General features: G+C 35.9%; 1 protein-coding gene across 1 annotated transcript in view; it reads right to left on the bottom strand.

The window, feature by feature from the left end:
- Positions 1-941: 941 nt before the first annotated feature.
- Positions 942-20,720, bottom strand: part of ZFAND4 (zinc finger AN1-type containing 4) — a 182,182-nt gene continuing 162,403 nt past the window's right edge. The window contains exons 8-9 of the mRNA XM_037056706.1: positions 2,485-2,602; positions 942-1,587 (exon numbers count right to left, since the gene is read on the bottom strand). Coding sequence (XP_036912601.1) covers positions 1,452-1,587; positions 2,485-2,602 — 254 coding nt within the window. The 3' untranslated portion in view covers positions 942-1,451. The remainder of the gene's footprint in view (positions 1,588-2,484; positions 2,603-20,720) is intronic.

Here is a 20,720-nt window from a genome sequence, read left to right as displayed (position 1 = left end):
CTGTCAGAATGGCTATCATCAATAAATCAAAAACAAAGTGCTGGTGAGGATGTGGAGAAAGGGGAACGCTTGTGCACTGTTGGTGGGAATGCAAACTGGTACAGCCACTGTAGAAAGCAGTATGGATACCTCGAAATACAAAAGTGGATATGATTTTGACCTAGCAATCCCACATCTAGGAATATATCTAGAGGAACCAGAAACAAACATATATTTTTTTCAAAAGAACATAGGCACCCCTACATTCATTGCAGCATTATTTACAATCACCAAGATATGGAAGCAACCCATGTGCCCATCAGTGGATGAGTGGATAAAAAAGTTGTGGTACATTTACACAAGGCAGTACTACTCATCTGTGAAAAAATAAGGAAATCTTACCCTTTGCAACTGCATGGATGGACCTGCAGAGTATTATGCTAAGTGAAATAGACCAATCAGAAAAATACAAGTATCACATGATTTCACATATATGTGGTACCTAATGAACAAAATAAATTAACAAAAGAGAAACAAACTCATAGATACAGAGAACTCCCTCAGAGGGCAGGTAGGGGGACTAGGTAATAAAGGTGAAGGGATTAAGCAAAAACAAACCTCATAAATTTATTTGAAATTATCAAATAATGAAACTCAATAAAATTTAATATTTATTGGAATTTCTTCTGACAATGGCACTTAACATATAAAAAAACAAACCAAGCTGTGTGAGATTTTGTTTTTCAAAGTGTGAAAAGTCAGGTTCTGAATTTAATGGCAACAAATGGGACATCCATTTTAAAAATACCATTTAAAAGGTAGTATTTTAAGAAATATGTACTATAATTAACATGATGTGTTTTATAGAATGGATACCTATCTGAATGCCAATATGAATATGGAAGAATTACATGTATTAAAACCACACCGGAAAAAACAAATGTTCTTTCTTTTTTTATATATATAAAAGGTAGCATGAAATAATGAGGAACTTGCTATTAAACTGAATAAACTTTCACACATGGAATTTTTCTTTTAAAAATCCCCACCCACACTACCCCCAGAGAAAAGTGGTAAGTTTGATCAGTGCCATTATATGACAGGTCATTTCTGTACAATGTGGGAGATGGTTACATAGTCAATAGTAACTTTGTAAAGTGTATCTTTTGAAGACTTGCCTGGTAAAATTGCAATGTGAAATATATAAAATATTTAACATAAGGCATGCAATAACAAAGCAAAATCATTATAGTTTAAAGTTTTTAAAACTATTTTTAAAACTTTTCATTCACCAAAGAATAGAGGTGTCAAATACAGTAGCATTCTCATTCTCCAACAATATGCATTGTATACTTTTGCTATTTGGCAAATCTTTTGGAGTAGAACAAAATTAATGCAGTCTAAACAATATTTCTTCTGTCTGTCCTTATAATATGGTTCCTCAGGCAGAACAGTTAGGTACAGAGCAAGAGTTAAATTTTGGGGAGTTTTGGTGCGTTAATCACAGGATTTGCCTCCTGTAAGTATCTCCTCCCGGCACTCTTGTAATCATAAGTGCAGCCATGAGTTTCTGCATAGCGATGGGATGCACAGAAGTTGTTTCCACATCTAAAGCACAAAGAAAGTTTATATAGTCACATTTTTATTGAAGGCATGTCTCTTTGGAAGATCAGATCTTGCTTCAGGTAGTACAACAAGAGCCCTTTGGTTCTCTTTAGCAATTTCAACACAGGCATTTCTCTTCTAGTCATAAATAAGCACAAACACCCGCAAAAGAACAAATTAATTGTCTATGAATATGAGAGTTTATAATAAAGAACATATTATGGAATGAAATATAGCATTTAATAAGTAGTAAAATGCAAACGCTGATAAACATGTCTACTATTTAAACCTGGGAGAAGTATAAAACCTAACTAAGCCATGAAGGATTTAAAAACTTTTTTTAGTAACAAGATAAGCTGTTTCTATTTAAATAGAATACACTCTAAAAAGCAGTTATTTTTAAGGTCTGGCCTCAATCTAAGAGGAGACACCATCCCTGTAGCATATTAATCAATGCTAATGAAAAAAATAATTATGGGTAGAAAAACTATTTTTATAAATATATTATTCATCTGTTTTGAAATAAACATGTACCAAAAATTGATACTACATTAAGTTTAGTCCTTTTTTGTTAAATTTAAAACAAAATCTTAGAGGAGGGATTCTTTCAAGTTAGCCTCAAAGACAGGAATATCTATTGTAAGACAAAAAAGTGTACTCTCCCATTGGTTTAAATCTCCTAACTTAAAGAGCAGTGGAGGTTCTCATGAATTTGGAAATTCATGAGCTATCTACTTGATTTTTACTTCAGCCAATTTAGGAGGAATTAAAATGAGGGCTGCTATATAAACATCATCATAATAATGTTATTAATAACCAATTTGAAAACATTTTATATTGTATCTCCAAGTTGGGTGACCACAAAGAAAGCATCTCAGTTTTTCCAGCTAACCAACATGCCTGCATTCGTAGCTAGTAGCCAGTCTAGTTTTCTTCCCACAATGAAAACAGTGCTTTGTTGTTTTCTTCTTTGTTTGAAGAAGGGCTTGCACAGGTGGGAGATGATGGGTACATTCTCCTGTTTGGAGAAAGGACACTTTGATTAATATAGGCATAATTTCTAAATGTGAAATACTATTTATTAAGCAAAAACTCAAAACACAAGCAAATTTCTATTCTATAGAAATTTATATTATTTTTATATCTAGAATTATTTACAGATTTTATTTTTAGATGTGGTATGTTTCAACTAACTCATTTTTTAGATTTGTACACACCAACACATTTCTGATTATTTCAAAGGGCAATCAGTATATACAAAGCATATCACACTTGACAGTGAATCAAGAAAAATGTCTTATTCATAATCATTTTATGAGACCTTTGAGAAACAACATAATATGCAATATAATGACCCTGTTATTTCACATGAAGGAGTACCAGAGTATCATGAAATTGGCCTTTTAGTCATAATTATACCATAAAAATTAAATTCATCAAACCACAAGCAAGTTATTATTCTTTCAAAACTTCAATTTGTTCATTTTTAAGATAACAGAACATGTATTTTTCTTCCTAGATTTCTAAGTGTTTTAAGGTCAACTCAGTTCCCATATATAAAAAGCATCCTGAAAATTTTAAATGTTATAATTATACAAAAAATATTAGCAATAGTGACTAATGTGGTTGATTTTACTGTGCTACCTTTTAAAAATATTTACTGAATTCTGTACAATTCTAACAAGTTGAACTTTCACCTTAAAAATAAGAACATATCTGTTATGACATTAAAAATAAATCTGTTTATTTAATTACTAAGTGAAATGCTTTTAAAACTGAGCAAATTTCCAATAAACTGCTCACAAGTAGAGAAGCTCAAAGTCACAGTTTACGGTTGTTACAAAACCAATGCAAGTACACGGTGCTTGGTGGCACTCAAAGTTCAAGAAGGAATAGGAAAAGAAAAAGAATGAGAAGAAGAAAGAATGAGAAGAAAAACTGTTGAACATCAGTGGTATGAGTATACCTATTTTCCACTACTAATAAAGGTTTGTGAGGCCTGGACTTAATGTTCATCTGGCAGCTAAAAGTCTCTAAAAATTCTTCAAGAGTTCAAAAAATTGGAATTACAGTATACCTATTGCCACAACCCAGATTAAATGCTGGATATACGAGTCCAGCAAAATTATGACTGCTCTAGCATGAGTCTAAAATATATACCCATATCGTGCCCAAAACTGGAAACAAAATTTGAAACATATGAGTGACTCTGGATAATGCTGGAAACCAACTCAGTTAATAAGTGTTTTTTTCTTCAAGTGCACTAAGTTATCAAGAATATTTCACAAAGGTGATGGGATACTTTCCATTTCTCAAAAACCAAAAATAAGATAAGCATTTTCAAAGGACACCAAAAAAAAGGCATATATCATTGTATATCCTCTGGAAGCTCATCTAATGGCAATTATTGCTGAAATTCGGTTTTAAAATATTATTCTCTAAACAAAGTAGAAAATCTGTTGATGATAATTTAGTTCAGTATAGTCATATTTTCTTTTTTTCCTTACAGGTACTTCACTTAATGTTTCCTAAACATTTTTCATTCAAGAACTCTTGTGAATGTGCTGACAGAGAACATCGTGGTGGCAGGAATAAAATGGCACCAAAACAAAGTATTCTTCTAGAACAGTTCCATATACCCTTCTACCCACTAGAGAAAACCACTCATTAATCATCTACTCCAGGCTAGGAACCATCACGAATATATAGGTTCCATACAACAAATAGGAAAAAGTCAAATTCCTTGGACTGGCATTCAAGGTGTATTATGTCCAATATAATACCTAATTTACAAAATCGATTTCTGTCATTTACGACATCCTACCCACTCTGAATGATGCACCAGACACATTAAATGCACAGTCTTTTCTAAAGTGTTCTGTTTTGCCCTAGCTGTTGTGACTCAGTGGATTGAGCACTGGCCTACAAACCAAAAGGTTGCCAGTTCAATTCTAGTCAGGGCACATGCCTGGGTTGTGGGCCAGGTCCCCAACTGGGGTCATGAAACAGGCAACGAATCAATGTTTCTCTCACACATCACTGTTTCTCTCCCTTTCTCCCTTCCTCTCCCACTCTCTGAAAATAAATTAAAAAAACTTTTTAAAGTTATTTAAAAAGTGCTCTGTTTTACTTTGTTAATCTAGTAAAACTCTACTTATCCTATAAAAAGATATCATTAATCATCAATTCTTCTCTGAAGCCTTCTCTCAAATGTGTTGAACATATGAATTTTTAAAAGTCAATAAAGTAATGTTGATGTGAAGAGTTGCTGTCCAGAATATTAAAAATATTTGGATTAACTCATTTGTTTGGCATTCCCAGGTCTAATATTATATTTAACACAATGATCTATAAAAAATTCATCCAAACAGAAAAGGCAGCCAATGAAGTAAAGTGGTGTTCAAGATGCAACTTTGATAATCTTCTGTCTAAAAATGATGACTAAAACTATGAAGATGAATTAAATTTCCAAGTGAAATCCTATAGAGAAAAGCAAGGAGGACCAATGGAAGAACTTAGTAGGTCATTTCATCAAAATGTCCATACTACCCAAAGCAATTTACAGATTTAATGCAATACCTATTAAAGTGCCGATGGCATATTTCACAGACATAGAAGAAACACTTCAAAAATTTATATGGAACTACAAAAGACCATGAATAGCAGCTGCAATTTTGAGAAAGAAGAGCAAAGTAGGAGGGATTACAATACCTGATATCAAACTGTACTACAAGGCCACTGTAATCAAAACAGCCTGGTACTGGCATAAAAACAGGCATATAGACCAATGGAATAGAACAGAGAGCCCAGAAATAAACCCAAACCTCTACAGTCAATTAATATTTGACAAAGGGGGCAGTAACATAAAATGGAGTAAAGATAGCCTCTTCAACAAATGGTGTTGGGAAAACTGGACAGCCACATGCAAAAAAATGAAACTCGAGCACCAGCTTACACCATACACCCAAATAAATTCAAGGTGGATAAAAGACTTAAGTATAAGCCGGGAAACCATTAAAGTCCTAGAGGAGAGCATTGGCAGGAAAATCTCAGACATTCCACGCAGCAATATTTTTACTGATACCTCCCCTAGAGCAAGGGATATAAAGGAAAGAATACACAAATGGGATCTCATCAAAATTAAAAGCTTCTGCATGGCTAAGGAAAACAGTATCAAGATACAAAGAGAAGCAACAGCTTGGGAAAACATATTTGCCAATGATACCTCAGATAAGGGTTTAATCTCCAAAATATACAAAGAACTCACTCGACTCCACTCAAAGAAGACAAGCAACCAGATTAAAAAATGGGCAGAGGACTTGAACAGACATTTCTCCAAGGAGGACATACAGAGGATCCAGAGACACATGAAAAGATGCTCGATATCGCTAGCTATCAGAGAGATGCAAATTAAAACCACAATGAGATACCACTTAACACCAGTCAGAATGGCTATCATAAACAAAGAAACAAACAACAAGTGCTGGAGAGGTTGTGGGGAAAAGGGGACCCTAGTTCACTGTTGGTGGGATTGCAGACTGGTACAACCACTATGGAAAGCAGTATGGAATTTTCTAAGAAAACTAAAAATGGACGTGCCTTTTGACCCAGCAATTCCACTTCTAGGAGTATATCCTAATAACCCTGAAGCACCAATCCAAAAGAACCTATGCACCCCAATGTTCATAGCAGCACAATTTACAATAGCCAAGAGTTAGAAGCAACCTAAATGCCCATCGTTCGATGACTGGATCAAAAAACTATGGTACATTTACACAATGGAATTCTATGCAGCAGAAAGAAAGAAGGAGCTCCTACCCTTTGCAACATCATGGATGGAGCTGGAAAGCATTATGCTGAGCGAAATAAGCCAGGCAGTGAAAGACAAATACCATATGACATCACCTTTAACAGGAATGTAAACAACAAAACAAACAAGCAAGCAAAATGTAACCAAAGACACTGAAATACAGAACGTGCTGACAGGGTCCAGAGGGTAGAGGGGAGAGAAGCACAGAGTAAAAGGGAATGGACTCACATGAATAAGTATGAAGGTCACATGGACAATAACTAAGACAGGGGGTGGAGATGGGAGGGGGTGGGGAGCACTGGGGGGGTGCAGGGCTGGGAATACAAGAAAGAAAACTGTACTTGAACAAAAGTTAAATTAAAAAAAAGAACTTAGTAGGTCACTTAAATAAAACTTGTACCATTAATACAGACTCTTGTATAAGTCAGAATGATATAGTTATTACTGAAAGGAAATGGTAGCAAGTTATAAATCTCTAGTTTAAGGAATCACCACTGCAGGAAGTAGCAGATGGCTTGATCTACCCAAAAAAGTCAACCAAAGAGTGTATTGTATACCCAAAGACAAGCAGAAGGCTGGTAAAATAAATACCAAAGAAAACTGAGGTTAAAAAATATATATACTTACAACAATGTGATACCCCAGAAAGAGAGTTTGAGAGAGAGATAAATACTATTTCAAGGAGGGCCACAACAATCAGGCAATATAAAAATACAGAAGCATCAACTGGATTTGAAATTTTGGAGATCTTTGATAACTTCAGCAACAACAATTTCAGAGGAGCAGGGAGAAGAAAAGTGAATAAAGCAATGAAGTATGAATTAGAGTTAAGAGAGTAATAAATAAGTGAAACACAAACTTTTAAGAGGCTGGGCTATAGGTTAGGACAAGACAGATTAAAATATGTATCAAGGAAAAAATAATTATAACATTGAAAGTATGTATTTTTTGGACTGTAACACGCACTCCCCACCCCCAAATTTGGGAGGAATAATGGCTGTTAATGCTGCTGTTGAGTTCTGTTTATATTTATATTTGGTGAAATATGTTATTTATGTTATTAAATATTTTACCACATTTTTTGCTTTAAAAATGTTTTTTCTATTTTCCTCCTCTAAAACCTAGGTGTGTCTTATGGTCCAAAAAGTACTTATATTACACTAATCCAAAAAGCATGGTACTGGCATAAAGACAAATAGATCAACAGAAAGCAATTAGAAAGCCCACAAATAAACTTTCACATATATGTGAAATGAATTTTGGCAAATGTACCAAAACCATTCAATGGAGAAAGGACAGTGTTTTTTAACAAATGGTTCTGGGGAAAGTGGATATACACATGGAAACAAATAAAATTAGACCCATATATTACATCATATATAAACATTTACTTAAAATATATCAAAGACCTAAATGTAATACCTAAATCTATAAAACTCCGAGATGAAAATCTTTATGACATTGGATGTGGCAATGATTTACTGCACATGATACCAACAACACAGACAACAAAGAAAAAATAGACAAATAGGATTCCATGAAAATTAAAAACTATTGTGCATCAAAACACTCTCAATAGGATAAAAACACAAGGCACAGAATGGGAGAAAATATTTGCAAATCATATATTTCATAAGGGATTAATTATACAGAGAAGAACTAAAAATTAACAACAAAAAACAAACAACCCAATTTGAAAATAGGGAAAGGATTTGAACAGACATTTCTCCACAGGAGATATATGAATGGCTAAGTACATAATAATATATGCAATATCACTAATCATGAGGGAAATGTGTACCAAAACCATAATGAGATACTCCTCACACCAGTTAGGAGTCCACTACAAAAAAAAGAAAGAAAAAAAAAGAAAGAGAGAGAAGAAGGAAGGAAGGAAGAAAGGAAGGAAGGGCCCTGGCTGGTGTAGCTCAGTGGATTGAGCGCGGGCCTGTGAAGCGGGGGGTTGCTGGTTTGATTCCCAGTCAGGGCATGTGCCTGGGTTGCGGGCCAGTTCCCCAGTGGGGGACACATGAGAGGCAGCCACACACTGATGTTTCTCTCTCTGTCTTTCTCCTTCCCTTTCCCTCTCTCTAAAAATAAATAAATGAAATATTTAAAAAAAGGAAGGAAGGAAGGAAGGAAGGAAGGAAGGAAGCCATGGAGGGAGGAAGGGAGGGAGGAAAGGAGGAAGGGAGATGGAGAGAGGGATATGAATGAAAATGACAAGTGTTGGTGAGAATGTGGAGAAATTGGAAGCTTGTACACTGTTGGTGGGAATGCAACATGGTACAGCCACAATGGAAAACAGTATGGTGGACAACCACTATTGCACTACACAGAAAAAGCTATCAGAATCAAATAAGAAATAAAGAGCTTCACAGAGAACAGAGAGCAAAAGGAAAGTAACAACCAAGGAGGCATAGGTAGAGACCCTTCACTTTCTTGCACAACCAAAAGGAGGATAACAACCAATCCAAAATCAATAAAAAACCAAAAGTGCCAGAAAATCAAACTGGAACTCTGAAAATGAAGGAATTAAGAAAAAAATCAAACAGAACAACCATACCAGTAAAGCGGCAGATCAAGTGGGGCCAAGTCAGAAAACCATGCAGCAATGGGGCAGACCTTGGGGGCAGGGCTGGCTGCTGAACTTGGCAGGCAGTGCAGGAGGGGCTGGCTTAAGGGGACTCAGAGGTGGCTATGGGCTAAGGTAGTACGGGTGGTGGAAGCTCCCAGTCTCACACAAGAGTCCGTTGAAAAGTCAGCTAGAGACAAGCAGGTGAGCTGCACTGTTCCCTCTCTGGCCAGTTGCCCACAGTCAGTGCAGCAACACAGCAAAGAGGGTTGCCCTGCATGAGGGAAATACCTGAGGCCATGCCCCCTTACAGCCTACCAGCTTCACCAAGACAACGAAATATGGCCCAAATGAAAGAACAGATTAAAGCCTCAGAAAAACAGCAAAGCGAGGAGGAGATCATTTACCTATCTGATGGAGAATTTAAAGCCCTTGTAATCAAAATGTTCACAGATATGATTGAGCTTGGTCTAAAAGTGAAAAAACAAATGAAGGATACCCAAAGTGAAATAAAGCAGAATGTTTTGAGTCAAGAAGGACTCAAAGCAATGATTTGTAACAACAACAAAGAAAATAAACATCCATCCAGAATAAAGTGAAGAAACAAGAATTTGAAAAAGTGAAGAGACTCTTACAAACCTCTGGAACAACCTGAAATGTTCCAATATCTGAATTATAGGGGTGCCAGAAGGAGAAGAACAGCAAGAAATTGAAAACTTATTTGAAAAAATAAGGAAGAAGAACTTCCCCAATCTGGCAAAGGAAATAGACTTCCAGGAAGTTCAGGAAGCCCAGAGAGTCCCAAAGAAATTGGACCCAAAGAGGAACACACCAAGGCACACCATCATCAAGTAACCCAAGATAATTATATAAAGATAGAATCCTAAAAGAAGCAAGAGAAAAAAAAAAGAGTTACCGACAAAGTAGTTCCCATAAGACTATCAGCTGATTTCTCAAAAGAAACCTTTCAGGCAAGAAGGGGCTGGAAAGAAGTATTCCAAGTCATGAAAGCCAAGGACCTACATCCAAGATTACTCTATCCAGCAAAGCTTTCATTTAGAATGGAATGGCAGATAAAGTGCTTCCCAGATAAGATCAAGTTAAAGGAGTTCATCATCACCAAGCCCTTATTATATGAAATGTTAATGGGACTTATCTAAGAAAAAGAAGATAACAATATGAACAGTAAAATGACAACAAACTTACAACTATCAACAAATGAACTTAAAAGAAAAGAAAAACAATAAAAACAAAAACTAAGCAAAAAAACCACAACAGGAACAAAATCACAGAAATGGACATCACATGGAGGAATTTCAGTTGGGAGGGGTAAAGAAGAAATAGGGGGGGAAGGTGCAGAGAAGAAGAAGCATAATTGGTAGGCATAAAATAGATGAGGGAGAGAGAAAAATTGTATGGGAAACAGAGGACTCAAAAAACTTATATACACAACCCATGGACATGAATGGGGTGGGGGGAATGCTGGAGGGTTTGGGGGCAGGGTAGANGGAACAAAATCACAGAAATGGACATCACATGGAGGAATTTCAGTTGGGAGGGGTAAAGAAGAAATAGGGGGGGAAGGTGCAGAGAAGAAGAAGCATAATTGGTAGGCATAAAATAGATGAGGGAGAGAGAAAAATTGTATGGGAAACACAGGACTCAAAAAACTTATATACACAACCCATGGACATGAATAGGGTGGGGGGAATGCTGGAGGGTTTGGGGGCAGGGTAGAGGGGGGATAGAGGGGGTAAAATTGGGAAACTGTAATAGCATAATCAATAAAATATATTTCAAAAAGAAAAAAAAGGAGTTCATTACCACCAAACCAGTATTATAAGAAATTATAAAAAGACTTCTTTGAAAAGAAAGATAAAAATATAAATAATAAAATGGCAGTAACCACTACACATCTACCACCAATTACTTTAAGTGTAAATTGAATAATTGCTATAATCAAAAGACATCGGGTGGCTGAATGGATAAGAAAATAATACTCTTACGTATACTGTTGACAAGAGACTCCCTTCAGATAGAAAGCACACCCAGGCTGAAAGTGAAGGGATGGAAAGAGACATTTCATGAAAATGAAAACAAACAAAAGAAAAAGCTGGTGTAGCAATTACTTACACAAGACAAAACAGACTTTAAAACATAGATTATAACTGGAGAAAAGTGGGACCCAGAAATTAGGCCTCAGAGCATTTATCTGAAGAAACCCAAAACACTAATTGAAAAGACATATGCACCCATATATTTATTGCAGCATTATTTATAGCAGCCAAGACATGAACTCAAACTAAGAGTTCAAAAATGGATAAATGGATTAAAAAAACTGTTGCATATACAGATAAAACACCACTCAATGACAAAAGAGAGAGGCAAAATGGGGGAGGAGTGAATGGAAGCCACACTAACTGCCTCCTAGAATTAATCTGGAATTACAATTAAATTGTGGAGAAATCACCCAGAACAAACAACTGCACAATAGCAACAGAGAAGCCATATAATATCAAACAGACAGAAAATCATCTTCAGCACTAACTGACTGTACCTGCACAACAGCATACAAGATGTGATGGGCAAAGTGACCCTAAGTAAACCAACTAGAGGGAAGGATCCACCAAAGAATGAGCCAACAACAATCAAAACCCAGTTACATTCAAAGAGCCAACATAAACAGAATCCCAAGAGCATCAAGTTTAGGAGACCACGGAGACTGCACAACTGAATCTCACAGGTCTCCTACCATACAAGTACAAACCACAAAGTCAGAAAGTCAGAATAGATCAATTTAAGAAGCAGAGGCTAACAAGAAGGGTTACACACACACACACACACACACACACACACACACACACACACAAGAAAAATAAACCAAATGAAAGGAAAAGAGGAATCCTCAGAAAGAATGTTAGATGAAAAAGAGGCAAATCAACTATCAGATATTAAGTTTAAACAATAGTTATAAGAAAGCTCAATGAGCTCACTGAGAATTACCAAAACTAAAGGGGAACTACAGGGAACTTATCATTAATTATATCAACATAAAAAAGGAAACAGAAATTATCAACAAGAGCCAAGAAGAAATGAAGAATTCAATTCTGAATTGAAAAACATAGTAGAAGGAATCCAAGTAGGCTAGAAGAAGCAGAAAATGCAATCAGCGAGCTGGAATACAAGGTAGAAAAAATTCCCATAAAAAGCAACAAAAGGAAAAAAGACAAAAAGAAAAAAGAACAGTTAAGGGAACTGTAGGACAACATTAAGTGTAATAATATCCAGTGTAATACGGATCAGAAAGAAAAGAAGAACAGCAAGAGACAGAAAACCTGTTTGAAAAAGTAATGATGGAAAACTTCCCTAATTTGATAAGAGTAAAAAGTCACACAAGTACAGGAAGCACAGAGGGTCTCAATCAAGAGGAATGCATAGAGACCCATTCTTAGACACATCATAGTTAAAATGACAAAATTCTAAGACAAAGAGAGGATCTTAAAGGCAGAAAGGGTGAAACAGGAAGTAACACAAAAGGGAGCCCTGATAAGACTATCAGCTGACTTGTCAATGGAAACACTACAAGATAGAGGGAATGGCAAGAAATAATCCAAACAATGAAAGCAAGGGCCTGCAAACAAGACTACTCTATCCAGCAAGGGTCTCAATTAAAATGTTAGGCCAAATAAGGAGTTTCTCAGACAAAAGAAGGGAGAAAGAATGTGTAATCCCTGAACCAGCACTGCATGATATGCTAAAGTGACTGCATTAAGAAAAGAAAGAAAAAGAGTGATGGAAAGAGGAACACAAGTATGAAGGGAGTGAAATGATGGTAAGTACTTATCAATAATAACCTTAAATGTAAATGAATTAAATGCTGCAAACAAAAGACATGGGTAGCTGAATGGATAAGAAAATATGACCTACACATAGGCTGCCCACAAGAGATTCACCTCAGAACAAAAGACCTACACAGACTGAAAGTGAAGGGTTGGAAAAAATATTCTAAGCAAATGGACAGAAAAAAAGCCAGGGTAACAATACTTATATCAGACAAAACAGTCTTCCAAAAAAAGGTCATGAGACATACAGAGGATTCAGAGACACATGAAGAGATGCTCAATATCGCTTGCTATCAGAGAGATGCAAATTAAAACCACAACAAGATACCACTTTACACCGGTAGAATGGCTATTATAAACAAAGCAATGAACAGCAAATGTTGGAGAGGGTGTGGAGAAAACGGGACTCTGGTCCACTGTTGCTGGGATTGAAGACTGGTACAACCATTATGGAAAACAGTATGGAATTTTCTCAGAAAACTAAAACTGGACCTGCCTTTTGACCCAGCAATTCCACTGCTAGGACTGTATCCTAAGAATGCTAAAACACTAATCCCAAAGAACATATGCACCCCAATGTTCATAGCAGCACAATTTACAATAGCCAAGAGTTGGAAGCAACCTAGGTGCCCATCAGTAAATGAATGGATCCAAAAACTATGGTACATATACACAATGGAATTTTATGCAGCAGAAAGAAAAAAGGAGATGCTACCTTTTGCAACAACATGGATGGAACTGGAAAGCATTATGCTGAGTGAAATAAGCCAGGTGTTGAAGGACAAATACCATATGATCTCACCTTTAACAGGAAGCTAAACAACAAAACAAACAAGCAAGCAAAATATAACCAAAGACACTGAAACAGAGAACAGGCTGACAGTGACCAGAGGGAAGAGGGGAGGGAATTTCAGGGGAAATAGGGAGGGATTTAGAGGAACATATATAAAGGATACATGGACAAGAACTGAGAAGGGTGGAAATGGGAGTGAGGGGGGGAGCACAGGGGGGTGGGATGGGATGGGAGTAAGAGACAGAAAATTGTACTTGAAAAATAATTTTAAAAAAAGTTCATGAAAACACAAACAGGACACTTTATAATACACAAGGAAAGAATCCATCAAGAAGACATAAACATTATAAACATATATGCACCAAACATAGGAGCACCCAAATATATAAGGAAAATCTTGGAGTACTTCAAGAAAGATATAGACAGAAAAACAGTTATACTAAGGGATTTCAACACCCCACTGTCAAAAAGGGATAGATCTTCCAAACAAAATTATCAACAAGGATGAAGAAACATTGGACACTGTCCTAGATCAAATGGACTTAACTGATATATATAGAAACTTTCATTCCAAAGAAGCAAAATACACATTCTTTTCAAATGCACATTGAACATTTTCCTTTCTTTTATTTTCTGCATCCCATTGGTTTTTTTGTTATTGTTCAGTTAAAGTGTACACGAAACATTTTCAAAGATAGAGCACATGACAGGACACAAAACAAGCCTCAACTAATTCAAGAAAATTGAAATCATATCAAGCATTTGCTCTGACCACAAGGGGCTGAAATCAGAAACTGATGTCAAGGAAAAACTCAGAAACACTCAACTTCATGGAGATTGAATAACATGCTATTAAACAAATGAATGGGTTAAGAATGAGATCAAAGAAGAAATAAAAAAGTTTCTAGAAACAAATAAAACACACACGACAGTCTAAAACCTATGGGACACAGGGAAGGCAGTCCTGAGAGGGAAGTTCATAGTGATATAGACCAACCTAAAAAGACAGAAACATTTCAAATAAACAACCTAATTCTACATCTACAAGATCTGGAGGAACAACCACAAACAAAGCCCAGAGCAAGTAGAAGGAAGGAAATAAACTACATCAGAGCAGAATTAAGTGACATAGAGACTAAAACAACAATCCAAAGGAACAATAAATCCAGAAGCTGGTTCTTTGTAAAGATAAACAAAACTGACAGGCCTTTAAGCAGATTCATCATGAAAAAAAGAGAGAGGACCCAAACAAAATCAGAAATGAAAAAGGAGAGATTACAACTGGCACCACAAAAATACAAAGGATAGCAAGAAACTATTACAAAGAACTATATGCCAAGAAATTTGAAAACCTGGGTGAAATGCATGAATTTATAGAAAAATATAATTTCCCAAAGTGAATGAGGAAGAAGCAGAAAGCCTTAATAGACTGATAACAGCTGACAAAATCCAAACAATAAAAAAAAAAACTATTGGCACACAAAAGCCCTGGATTGGACGATTTCACAGGAAAATTTTACAAAACATTTAAGAAGAGCTAAGCCCTATCCATTTCAGACTATTCTAAAAAATCCAAGAAGATGAAAGATTCCCAAACTCTTTTTATGAAGCCAGCATCATACTAATCCCCAAACCATATAAAGACACAACAAAGAAAAAAAACTATAAGCTAATATTACTGGTGAATAGAGAAGCTAAAATCTTCAACAAAATATTAGCAAACCACACCCAACAATACATTAAAAAGATCATACATCATGATCAAGTGGGTTTCACTACAGGGATGCAAGGATGGTACAATATTCGCAAATCAATAAACATAATACATCACATAAAACAAAAGGGAAGGCAAACTCACATGGATCATATCAGTAGATGTGGAAAAAGCATTTGATAAAGTGCAGCATCCATTTACAATAAAAGCACTCAGCATAGTTAGAATAGAGGGAGAATTCCTTATCATAATAAAGGCCGTATATGAGAAACCTACGGCTAAGACCATACTCAATGGACAAACACTAAAAGCTTTCCCACTAAGATCAGTAATAAGACAAGGGTGTCCATTTTTACCTCTCTATTCAACATAGTATTGGAAGTCCTAGTCACAGCAATGAAACAAGAGAAATATGAGACATCCAAACTGGAAAGAAGCAAAACTGTCATTGTTTGCAGATGACATGATAGTTTACATAGAAAATCCTATAGACTCCACCAAAAACTACACAATGTAGTAAGTGAATTTGACAAAAGAGTGGGATACAAAATCAATATTCAGAAATCAAAGGCATTTCTGTACGCTAGCAATAAAATATCAGAAATAGAAATCAGGAAAAAATCCCAATTGATATAGAAACAAGAAAAAAAAAGTACCTAGGAATAAACCTAACCAAGAAGGTAAAAGACTGTACTCAGAAAACTACACAACATTGAAGAAAGAAATTAAGGAAGACACAAATAAAAGGAAGCATATCCTGTACTCATGGATTGGAAGAATAGACATCATCAAAATGGCTATATACCCAAAGCAATTCATAGATTAAATACAATCCCTATTAAAATACCAATGACATACTTCACAGATATTGAACAAACATTTCAAAAATTTATCTGGAGCCATAAATGACCCCCAATAGCTTCACCAATTCTGAGAAAGAAGAACACAGTATGAGGGATCACAATACTTGATATCAAACTACATTACAAGGCTACAGTAATCAAAACAGTCTGTTACAGATGTAAGAACAGACACATAGATCAATGGAACAGAGTAGGGAGCCCCAAAATTAACCCTAGTGTCTATGGTCAACGAATACTTGAAAAAGGGGGAAGAAATATTAATTGGGTAAAAATAGCCTCTTCAACAAATGGTGTTGGGACATCTGGACAGTTACATGACAAAAAAAGAAAGAAAGAAATTTGATCACCAACTTATACCACATACAAAAATAAACTCAACATGGATAAAAGACTTAAATAGGTCATGATACCATAAAAGTTTTAGAGAAAAACATAGGCAGGAAAACCTTAGATATTCCATGCAGCAATCTTTTGGGCCATTTGCTGATCAGCCTCTGGACTCAAAGCTGATGGAAGCTGGCCTTAATATATAGCTTGTCCTCTCCCAAAAGTACTCCAGCCCCAAAGAAGCAGCCACAAACTGTGGATCACTTGATAGCTCCACAGAGGTACCACAAGGCTAGCTGTAGGCAGCATCTCACATTTGGCCAGTGCTGAGATCTCTCACAAAATTCCCCAGAACCAACACACCCAGTGTCAGGCTTCAGACCACATCACAGCACAACCCAATCACATCCAAAAGGAGATGCTGACAGGTAGCATACATGGCTGGGGCAAATTCCATTTTGTGGAGTCAGTTGCCAACAGCAGCTCAAACACTGTTGATGAGGTCAATCAGTCAGCCAGCCTGATGGTCAACTCCACTCACGGATGAGCCAAGAGCAATCAAGACTCAAATACAGCAGGAGGTCTCATATAACACATACAGGGAACACTCCTGGTGCATCCAGCTCAAGTTACCAGGCAGACTCTACCACTGATATCCAAATGCACCTATTATATAAGGTCACCACACCAAGCTTGGGAGTCATAGAATATCTACCTAAGAAATGAATACAGTGCGGCAACCAAAATAAAGAGCAAAGAAACATGTCCAAGATGAAAGAAAAAGAGAAATCCCCAGAAAGAGAACCAAACAAAAAGGAGGCCATCAAGCTACCAGATATACAGTTTAAAACAAAGGTTGAAAGGAAACTCAAGGAACTTAGGTTAGGAATAGATAGATTTGATGAGAACTTAAAGAAAGAGGCAGTAAGCAAAAAAAAAAAAAAGTCAGGAATGAAGAATGCAATATCTGAAATGGAGAATATATTAGAAGAAATCAATAGATGGTTACATGAAGCAGAGAACTGAATCAGCAATTTGGGGGACAACGTAGTAGAAAAAAATCAAAGCAGAGTTGAAAAAAGATTTTAAAATATTAGGAAAATCTAAGGGACCTATGGGATAACAAGTGTAACATCCACATCATAGGGATAACAGGAGAAAAGAGTGAACAAGGAACTGAGAACCTGTCTAAAGAAAAAATGACTAAAACTTCCCTAACCTGGAGAAGGAAATAGACATCAAAGTCAGAGAAGTATAGAGTCCCAAACAAGATAGACCCACACAAAGACACATCATAATTAAAATATCACAAAGTTAAAGACAAAGAGAGACTTTAAAAGCAGCAAAAATATAGCCAACACAAACAAACAAATAAATAAAACAATAACAAAAAAAACACCCCAACCCTCACAATTACCTACAAGGGAGCTCCCGTAAGACTTTCAGCTGATTTCCTAACAGAAACTGCAGACCAGAAGGATTTGGAATATGAAGTACCCGCAATCAAGACTACTCTCTTAAGCAAATTATCATTTAGAATTGAGGACAGATAAAGAGCTTCCCAGACAAGAAAAAGCTAAAACAGTTCATCACCAGCAAATCACTGTTACAAGAAATGTTAAAGAGTCTTCTATAAGTAGAAAACCCCAGCAGGAAAGCTCAGTTGTTTAGAGAATAGTCCCAATACTCCAAGGTAGTGGTTTTGATCCCCGATCACGGGACACACAAGAAGCAACCCAAGAATGCATAAACAAGTGGAACAACTACAAACCTCTCTCTTTTTCTCTTCTCTCTGTCTCTCTCTCCTTCCCTACACCCCTGGTCTCTCTCTTCCCCTCCCTCTCTCTCTCTAAAATCAGTAAATAGCCCTGGCTGATGTGGCTCGGTGATTGAGTGCCAGCCTGTGAATGAAAGGGTTACTTGTTCAATTCATGGTCTAGGGAACATGCCTGGGTTGCAGGCCGGGTCCCCAGTGTGGGGTGTATGAGAGGCAACCATACATTGATGTTTCTCTCCCTCTCCTTTTCTTTCCCTTCACCTTTCTAAAAAAAATAAAATAAAATCTTTAAAAAATTAATTGAATCAATAAATATCCAATAAATAGAAATAGAGAAAAATAAAATTATGAAATACAAAATGCCAAAAATACATGCCTATCAATAATCATTTTTAATGTAAATGAATTAAATTCTCCAATCAAAAGACATAGGGTGAAAAAGAACAAGAAGGTTGGAGGAATCACTTTCCCTGATATTGAACTACACAATAAGGCCACAGTAATGAAATCAGTATGGTGCTGGCATAAAAACAGATACATAGAACAATGGAACAGAATAGAAAGCCCAGAAAGAAACCCACACCTTTAGAGTCAATTAGTATTTGATGGAGGAAAGAAGCACATACAATTGGCTAAAGATAGTGTATTCAGTAAATAGTGTTGGGGAAATTGGGTATACGTGCTAAAATGAAACCAGACCATCTTCTTACACCACAAACAAGGATAAATTCAAAATGGATTAAAGACTTAAATATTATACCCCAAACCATAAAAATCCTAGAAGAAAACACGATTAGGAGCAATAAAACTTCTGACCTTGCTCATAGCAATATTTTATCTTGCTATGAGCAAAATGAAATAAAAGAAAAAATAAGCAAATGGAACAACATTAAACTAAAAAGTTTTTGTACTGCAAAGGAGACCATGAATAAAATAAAAAGACAACCCATAGAATGGGAAAATGTATTTGCCAATACAATTGATAAGGTGTTAATATACAAAATATATGAAGAAGTACAAAACTCAACACCCAAAAAAAAAACAATCAAAAAATGGACAAATGACCTGAAGATGCACTTCTCCAAAGAGGACATATACATAGCAAATACACCTATTAAAAGATGCTCAAGCAACTATTCATCAAAGGAATGAAAATTAAAACCATAAGAAGATATCATCTCACACCTGTCAGAATGGCTATCATCATTAAATCACAAACAACAAGTACTAGTGAGAATGTAGAGAAAAAGGAAACCCTTTTATACTGTTGTTGGAATGAAGTGTGGTTCAACCACTATGGAAAGCACCATGGAGATACCTCAAAAAAATAGATTTGCATTTTGACTTAGTGATCCTACTTCTGGGAATATATCAAAAGAAACCCAAAATGCTAATTCAAAAGAATATAAGCATTGCAGCATTATTTACAATTGCCCCTATGTTCATTGTAGCATTATTTACAGTTGCCATGATATGGAAGAAGCCTAAGTGTCCATCAGTAGATGAGTGGATAAAACAACTATGGGATATTTATACAATGGAATACTACTTAGTCATAAAAAAGAAGAAAATGTTATCTTTGTGACACCATGGGTGGACCTGAAAGACATTATGTTCAGTGAAATAAACCAGTCAAAGAAAAACAAATGCCATATGATTTCACTTACATATGGAATCTAATGAACAAACTGAACTAACAAGTAGAATAGAGAGAGACTCATAGATAGAGAGTAGGATGACAGCTTTTGGAGGGGGAAGTTATGAGGTGAAGGGATTGAGTAAAAAGGAAAAGGACACATGGACATGGACAACAGTGTGGTGGTTGAAGGGGATGGGGAGATATAAGGAGGTTAAATGGTAATGGCATAAATACAATAATTTTTTCAAGACATAGGGTGTCTGAACAGATAGCAAAAAAAGACCCATGTATATGCTGTCTACAAAAGACCCAATTCAGAATGTAAGACACACACACAGACTGAAAGTAAAGGAATGAACAGACAGATCATGCAAATGGAGAAGAAAAAAACCAGTGTAGCAGTATTTATATCAGACAAAATAGACTTTAAAACAAAGGCTGTAACAAAACAAAAAAGGTAATTATATAATGATGAGGAGAGCAATCCATCAAGAGGACATAATCATTGTAAACATTTATTGATCTCTCATAGGAGCCCCTAAATACATAAAGCAAATATTGATGGCCAAAAGGGGGAGAAAGAGAGTAATACAATTATAGTAGGGGATGTATCTCTCACATATTGCTGTTTCTCTCCCTCTCTTTCTCCATCCCTTCCCTTCTCTCTAAACAAAATGAAATATTTTTGTGTGTGAAAGAGAAATACCATATGATCTTATCTATAAGTGGAACCTATTAACAAAATAAACAAACAAGCAAAATACAACCAGAGACATTGTAATAAAGAAAAACTAAC

Source organism: Sturnira hondurensis, unplaced genomic scaffold (genome assembly GCF_014824575.4).
Source record: "Sturnira hondurensis isolate 20B ecotype Veracruz unplaced genomic scaffold, ASM1482457v3 Scaffold0009125, whole genome shotgun sequence".
NCBI lineage: Eukaryota > Metazoa > Chordata > Mammalia > Chiroptera > Phyllostomidae > Sturnira > Sturnira hondurensis.
Note: the sequence above shows the minus strand (reverse complement) of the source record. Positions and strands in the feature narration are given on the sequence as shown.